Source organism: Oryzias melastigma, linkage group LG19, assembly GCF_002922805.2.
Source record: "Oryzias melastigma strain HK-1 linkage group LG19, ASM292280v2, whole genome shotgun sequence".
In the NCBI taxonomy this organism is placed as follows: Eukaryota; Metazoa; Chordata; class Actinopteri; order Beloniformes; family Adrianichthyidae; genus Oryzias; species Oryzias melastigma.
The window spans coordinates 10,003,758-10,011,955 of record NC_050530.1 but is presented as its reverse complement, the minus strand read 5'-3'; the positions used below and the strand labels follow the sequence as shown (position 1 = coordinate 10,011,955).

Below are 8,198 nucleotides of genomic sequence, written 5' to 3'. Positions count from 1 at the left end.
CATTTTGGTTAAAATGATAGATTAATATCATCATCCAATCAGTGATGTCTGACCTACCTTTTGCAATTTCTTCTTTTGCTTTTTTAACATTTCCTTCTGATTTTTTGAAATTACCGTCTTCTTATTTTTTATTTTTTTTTACAAAAGAAACCAGAAAACGTGGGGACTAAGACAGAGTTTTGATTGGATGTTGACACTCGTCAATCTCGTCAACTAAAAGTTATTTGGTCGTGAAGCGATACTGAATGTGCTCCCTACTAATCATAACTTTATTAGTTTGAGAACATTGAAGATGCGTTAAAAAAAAACACCAATATCAAAAATTAAATAGTATCAAATATTTCTTTTTTTAACTTTTCTTTTTTTTCAGTTAGTAGTTTTTCTGATTTTTTTTTGTTTTGCTTTTTTGAATATGTTTTTGCATAGAGTCCTGTGTTGGTGTGATTTGCCCTTCAGGGCCACCGTACTATCCCCATCCTCCCAGCGGATGCATTTCTGCACTAAAGAAGCCCGTAAGCATCCAGTTCCTTAATGTTCTTAGTGAGTATGTCATATTCATTAGCTGAGTAAGAAGGATCATCAGAGTATCAAACCATAACAGTTATGTCAACAATTGAAAACAGTGTCGTTACTCTGCCCTTGAGACACAGAGTACAGGAGTTCACCTTCTCAATGGCACCCTTGGGTGCCGGCCAATGACAGATGTTGTAATCATGCCCTCAAATCAGGAGGAGAGAACAGCCAAGTAATTCACTGATTACTACCTGGAAGAGATCAGATGGCAGAGGAGGAAACAATGTTTTTAAGAGTGTGCTGGGAATGTGTTCAGCTCCCAACCAGAATTTGAATGGAGTTCTGAGGGAGGATTTCTGCTGCATGTGGTTGAGAAACAATAGAGCTGCTGGTTAGGCTAACCTAGATGTAAAAATAAAATAGAGGCAAAGGAGGCAGGACTTTCCATATGTCAAAATAAATTAACATCTTCAAATATATACTGCAAACAGAAAGCAGAGCAATAAAAAAACTCCATTCTTTGACATAAGTATGTCAGAACAACACTCATGTCTCCCATGGAGATATAAATAAACCAGATAAAAGTGAAAGCACAAACAAGGGGGTTTTCACCAGTTAATAGCAGAAAACTTTAGTGGCTGTTTTCTGGCGAAGTTTTCTCATCATCTACACACAAAAAAGGCAAACCCCTAGTGCATGTGTGAGTCTGCACTGGCCAAAAATACCACCAGCTCAGCACTGCAGGCTCTTGCAGACAAAGGCTAATAAACTCCCTCCTGTTTCTATAGTTGTATTATTGTTTTCTACCACTCGCAGCATTTTTTTTATGTGGTTAATTAACACGCTTAAAGCTCACTCCTTTAGAACTGCAGTAGGCGGTCTCTTTACATACTAATTCTAAAAAGTTCCCCAATTAAATGTTTATAGTTTGTCGCCTAATTGAACAGTAAAATTAAAATGTTGTGAAAGTAAACAACAGTTGTGGGACATTGAGGTTTATGTTTGGTGGGGGGACTCTAACATTACAAGACTTTAAAAAAAAAAACACTTAATTTTAACAGGAAAAATTAATATATGAGGCCAGGAAAAAAATTGTGCAGATGTTTTATCAATTTAGATGATTTTTTTTCTAGGGCTGAGAACATTAACGCATTAATGCACGTGATTAATCAAACAGAATTAATGCATTAATTACATTAACGCAAATTAATTTCACCTCAAGGAGCAACAGCCTTTTGCTTTGCCTCGCCAATTTAGTGTTTTTGTTCAAAAGTTGCATATTTTCATAAAATGTACCTAGTAAAACATTGTAATAGTGATTAATCACAACAAAAACATGTGATTAATCTGTTTTTTTAATTGATTGATAGCCTTAAATAAAAATAAATGATCTAAATGTACAGTTTTGTGTATGATTTTTTTTTATTGTGGTCAGCAAGTACTGTAACAAAAAAAGTTAATTGCGATTAATCGCGATTAAGTTTTTCCTAGTTTGCGATTAATTAGTTAATTTTTTTTAATCGATTCCCAGCTATTTCTTTTTTCTAATTAAAGTCTGTCGTCTGGAGAATGCAAGTCAGATTACGTTATTTGTGGTTACTAGGATCAATTCCAGCCGCAAAATTGTTTGTGTTTACAGTTTGGCAGAAAAAAAACAAATAATCCTCAAAAAATTAAATATCTGAAATACCAAAAACTGGCTCTATTTTATGCTGTTCTTGATAAAAACTAATATTGAATTAGATGTTAAACCCATGAATAATTCTGTAAAGTATTTAAAAGATAAAAAAAAATGTGACTTTGTCATCAAAAGAGGATTCCACCATAAAACACCAACGCATGCAGCTTAAAGGAAAAAAGGCCGCCCTGCTCATGATCACATGCACACGTATGCCCGCATTCCCCAGAGTATCTTCACTATGTTGCTGACAGGCCACTCGCCACCCCCACCCCCTCCAAACTCTGCAGCCAGATGATCAATTTCTCCCTCCAGGACAAAATGATTGCTGATCAATCTGTCAATCAACACCAGCCCCAAAAGACCGCTTCATTATCAGAATCAGGAGGCAGACGGGTTTAACAGGGACTTGAAATACTGCAGAGCTGCAAACACACACAGACGGTAGGAAGAAAAAAAAAAAAGAAAAATCCATCTTCTACAACCACAACCCAAATACAAATCAAGGGAGAATCCTCCCTAAAAATCTATTTTGGTTTGTTAACTCTGGAGATGGAGAGCGAAAGCTAAAAATGGCTGGAGAATTTAAGAAACCAGATTTTATACCACAGCAATTTGGCTTGGCTGTAAAAAGGAAGTGACTAAAAATACAAAAGTTTAAAGGGAAATATTGAGTTAAATAATGACAATGACTTATAAAAGGATTTAGATTGCTGGAAAACAACACAACCATGTGCTTACAGCATGATAGCATCCACATCAGACTCTGATTTCCTCTATTTACACACATCCTTCTAGCACCAGCTCTGTAAAATCACAGCTTCCCTTGTGTGGTTCATCATCTGACCTCCCATTCTGGGGGGCGGCACGGCCCCACAAAGCTCCATACATCACGCCTGTACAAACAACCTCTGCCATCAGCCCTTGCATCAGCTCTCACCACGTCTCCGTCTTTAAGGTAGAGGTGGCCTGTAACCATAGAAACCTCCGCCGCTGCTTGCTTACCTGCTCTTGTATGAGCTGAAACAGGGAGCTTCTATCCATATACTGGCCAGGGAGGTGAGAGGAGCCTCTGAGGACAAGGGCATAGGGAGGAGCGAGAGTGAAGAGGTCCCGTTGTTGGAAGGATGAGACAATGTGGAGGAAAATGTGGTTAAGTCGCAGCCGGTGCCAGAATTGCAAAGGATAAGCTGAGAGGAGAAGGCGGCCTTGATGATGCTGTTTCCTCTGTTCTGCAGATGAAGAAAGGCTAGAGATCTTGGTCACTGATCATCCTTGCTGGTGGAGTAGTAACTGGTCGGTGACGCTGTGATTGGGCCGTGACTCTCCTCCCTGTCAGTGCAGCGTGACGCGGTTGTAAACCCAGCTTCAGCAGGCGAAAGAAAGGCAAGGCAGCTCCAGCAGCTCTCATTCACTTTCCTCCTCCTCCTGTTCTAGTCCATCGCACTGGCTGCTGCCTCTCTTACTCTCCCCTCTCCACACACACACACTGCGTCGCTTGCATACCAATGAGGCCGGGGAGGGAGGTGGCCTCCTCCTTCCAATTGAAGGAGGCGAGGGAGTGGCTAGGGGCTGCAGCTCTTCTCCTCACTACTACTGAGGTGTCTCGGTGAGGGAGCACAGGAGGGGTTCACTGCGGCTCTGCGCCTGCCACAGCACACACATGCGTCTGGTCTGCTACTGACACAACATGCTGTAAACATACAAAAAATACACCCCAAAATAAATAATTTATTAGAACAAAAACTGCTTTTGACACAAACATGTAACACAAAATAAATAAAATCTAAATCTACATATTTTTTGTGGAGGTATGATTTTCGTTAGGGGTTCGAATCCCGGACGAGCCCCCAAGTTGTCACAGCTCTAGATGAAGCTAATTTTAGCACATGTAAAGTATTAAAATTGAAAAAAATGAAACGAAACATGAAGGTGTGGTGTTGCAACAGTGTGTAGGTGTGTGAGTGTATGTTGTGAACAGCATATGAATTAAACTAAAGAGTGCTGCAGGGGAAGGACTGAGACGCTCAATGACTCGCTGTAATAAAGACCGGCACATGACAAGAAGACCCGAGGGAGAGCCACCCTCAAGTTACTAGAGGATGAAAAAAGGCACAACCTCGGACTGTAACCAAACTTATTGACAAATCTTCATTACATATAATTTATGGCTTCCTCTTGTAATGAGGACAACACAAAAGAAATGGTTCACCTTTCAGGGCGTCCCATCAGTGGTCACCACAGCAAATTGGCTTTTCACTGATTTGTTCAGGTGGATTGGAAGAAAGTTTTACGTCGGACGTCCTTCCAGACACAACCCTGTATTTATCCAGGTTAGGGAACGGCATAGGGAGACCCGGACTTGGGCCTCCTTGTGGATACACAGTTACTCTGGGCTGCATCCGGTCCAGCTCCAGTGCGGACGCCGGAGCGCTCTAGCTACCGCAGATGACTCAGGTTGGCTATAGATGGTTGCGGTCCTACTGCTGGCATAGGCTCTACTGTCGACATCGCCAGACTCCAAACTCATGCAGGTTCACACGATAATCCAGATGTTTTTAACTTTTTTTTATGGGTTTCCTTGTGTCATTTTATTTAACTTGGTGCCTCCTGTAGATGATGTAGATTATTGATGTGAGAAGATGTCATGTTCTTATCTGTGTGCTGTTTCTGTATTGCTGATGTGTACTCAGGTCATCGTTGTGAATGAGAAATTGTTCTCAATCGACCTACCTGTATAAATAAAGGTTATATATATATAACCTGCCATTTCTATAGGAAGTACTTGTAAACAAACCCTCATTCTACTCTAATTTTGAAGTAGATTCCCTGCATTTCTTTTTCTGTGTATTGTATTTCACTGTGTTAACAAGTTGGGAAAATCGTGTTTGGTTGTCACAATGAAGTAATGTTTCAACATGGTGGAAACAGTGAGCGCAGTGGAAAATAAGGTTTATTTTGAAAAATGTACCAGATGCACTTTACACTCACTCATGATTTCCGGTTTAGATCGTTTATAGTCCAAACTTCACAAAAAGTGAAGGCTCCGACGTCTGACAAAAATCTGAAGGAGAGGAGAGGCCGAACCGGACCGGATACAGTGTGAGTGTCTCTCGCACTTTACAAGCTACGTAAAGACTCTGGCGTCCGGCCGGATGCAGTGTGAGCCCGGAGTTAGGCAGTGGCGTGGTGCTCCCCCCTGGGAATTGAACCCTAGTTTCACATTTGGCAGTCCTGCGTCACAAAAATACATAAATTTTAAAATATGTTTTAACCTTCTTCTTTTTTCGTAACATGACAAAAAGAGAAAATAAATAAATCAGAGTTCTAGATGGATTCAAAGCTTCAATGTGGCTAATTACAAATCAGGATACTGACAAGACTTGTAGATCCCAGTATTTCTCCTACTTTCCGTGGAGATTCAGCAGCACCACAACATCCCCAGACTCTGTCACAAACTGCAGCTGTGCCTGCTTAGATACCACGACTGCATTAGAATTCTGGGTCTGACTTTTATCACACCATAGGAAGCTCATAAATCTTTAGCGTGAAGAAGGGTTAACACCTCGGAATCTTTTCATTACTCCTCGTGCTCTGTCGGGTCAGATGAAGGCTGCTGACTAAATGAAGCCACAAGTAGCCGCTGCATTTACACTAATGGATTGGGCTGAGGCCACCTTGAACATGGCAAGGCTCCCAGACCTTCCCTTTTGTCCCCCTTCCGTTATTGGGTCTGACACACTGTGTTTAAACGGGGCCTCCAAATCTATAGTATTTTAAATCACACCATGAGCTTCTCCATTCCACTCTTAATCTATGTCAGGAATTAATATGTCGCCAATATTTTTGCTGCTGTGAGCACGCATAAGACAAATCCAATTAGGAGTTCAGAGCTGGAGGATTTGCAAAGCAGCCCAAATGAAACTGGATTCCATTGTTGCCTTGGTAACCCTGCAAGACTTCCATCAAACAATTACAGTCAAGTACTGTAGAGCATGAAAACCCACTAAAGCAGATAAATCTTATTGCAACAATAGCATTAGTTTGCATAGTCGAGATTTTGTTAATGCAGCATAAAAGGAGGCAGAATTCAATCACACAATAAGAATTTTTTTTTTTTAAGTGCAAATCATGCGATACAGGTAAACAAGTCTCATAGACCACCGGAGGTCACACCGGTGTCACTGTTTCCATTTCACAAGTGACATTATACAGATGGTGCCCAGAGAGAGAGATAACCCTGTCATAAAATACTGTCTGCCGCCTGAAGCAACCCCAGCTAAATGGTCTCTCTTGAGCCTGACTAAACCCTTCATGTTCTATTCACCTCAGGTGGATGGATGCAGGCGGCCGGACAAACTGAGGCAGCGTGTTCCTCTTTCACCAGCCAGAGAGCAGCAGACAAAACACTGATTTTGCCTCTTTGAGAAACCGAGGGGAGAATAACAAGGCCTTTCAGTGTACCAAACAAGCATTAATTAGACTGCTCGCCTGCACTGTTTTCCAGCAGCTTAAAGACTCCAGACCCATCAAGGAGGTGGCTGTGAGAAGAGTTGTTTCTCCAACAGCAACTGCGGCACAAAGAAGCATGCTTTAATTACCTAGTAGTGGTGAATAGGGAAAAATGATGGTGTAAACTGGTAAAAACATTTTGTTTTTTATCCTTTTACCTTGAATTTGCATCCAGATCTGCAGGATTTACAAGAGTCAGGATTTGGGTTGAGTAACTATTGCAGGCCAAAGAGCAGACAACTCTGAGCTATTCGCATCAAAAGATCCCTATTAGCTACTCTCTAGAAAATTTTGTTTTAGTTTGTTCAATAAATGTTTATCTTGCTCGGCCCGCAACCTAAGATGTGTTTTGGATTTTGGTCCCCTGTGCGATTGAGTTTGACACCCTGCCTTAGAATAAACTCAATGTAACATTTATTGGTATTTTGGAGCACATCACAAAATAGAGATATTTGAACCTGTTTTTAGAGCATAAATAAAACAGAAAATTTGCACAGTGCACAGTAAAAACCCGCTTAGAATCACTGTTTTTCTTCTTCAAACAAAGCCACTTCTGCACATGAGGCAGTGGACAGAACACCAAACCCCTAATTATTGGTCAGTTGTTCTTCCACAAAAAGCTCAGCCGGCATTACCAGCATGCATCATGCAGCTTATTTTGCACAAAAACAGTGCCAGAGCCAAACTTTCCAGGTTTTTTTATGTTCCAACCACCAAAGAAAGACTGTAATTCAGGGAAATTGTAGGACAACAACAGCAAACCAACAAAATAGACTAATTATGAGAGCAAACCTTTTTGAAACTCGGTAATACTTAAACTTCTACAACTAATTAGCTTTGATTTCACTAAAGTTTAATGGAACCAGAGCTTTATTGTGATTGCACATGGAGACAAAAACATGAACATTTGGGCTCCTTTTTTAATAACTGAATTCTGTGCTAATAATACCAAACAATGGAGCATTCATAGTTAACCTTTTATGCTTATAGTACAAGCACTGCGCTTGAAACTCAGGCTGGTGCTCAATGAATCACACAATACACAAGCTTTTTCAAAATAAAAGCACTTCTCTATAATATTTAACCCTGTAAAGCCTGCAACATTAAATAATCGACTTTTTTTTTTAATTAAGATGTTTTCAAGCTGTTTTTTGAAATTCACAAAAAATAATGTTGGCTTAAGTAGCAAAAATATTGTTCAAAAAATATCTTATTTTCCCACTTCCTCAAACGTGATCCACAGATTTTAACATGTAACTGTATTATATAGGATTATTTATCGCCCAATTTTTCAGTCTTTCAATAAAAACTAATCATTTAAAAAATGTATATCAGTAGATGAGTTATTCTCACCGTTAAATTGAGAAAATTAGCTAAACTTTTTCCCGCCAAAAGTGTTTTTCTGATTTCATGGGGGCAGCCATTTTGAAATGAGCAGGAAAAGCCCTTCTACTGCCTCTAGTGGAATTATGATGAACTACAGGGCAGATAAACA

General features: G+C 40.1%; 1 protein-coding gene across 1 annotated transcript in view; it reads right to left on the bottom strand.

Moving 5' to 3' along the window:
- Positions 1-4,017, bottom strand: part of rhbdl1 (rhomboid, veinlet-like 1 (Drosophila)) — a 48,976-nt gene extending 44,959 nt beyond the window's left edge. Inside the window, exon 1 of the mRNA XM_024285046.2 lies at positions 3,197-4,017. Within this exon, the coding sequence (XP_024140814.1) occupies positions 3,197-3,235 (39 nt within the window). The 5' untranslated portion in view covers positions 3,236-4,017. The remainder of the gene's footprint in view (positions 1-3,196) is intronic.
- Between the last annotated feature and the right edge of the window lie 4,181 nt (positions 4,018-8,198).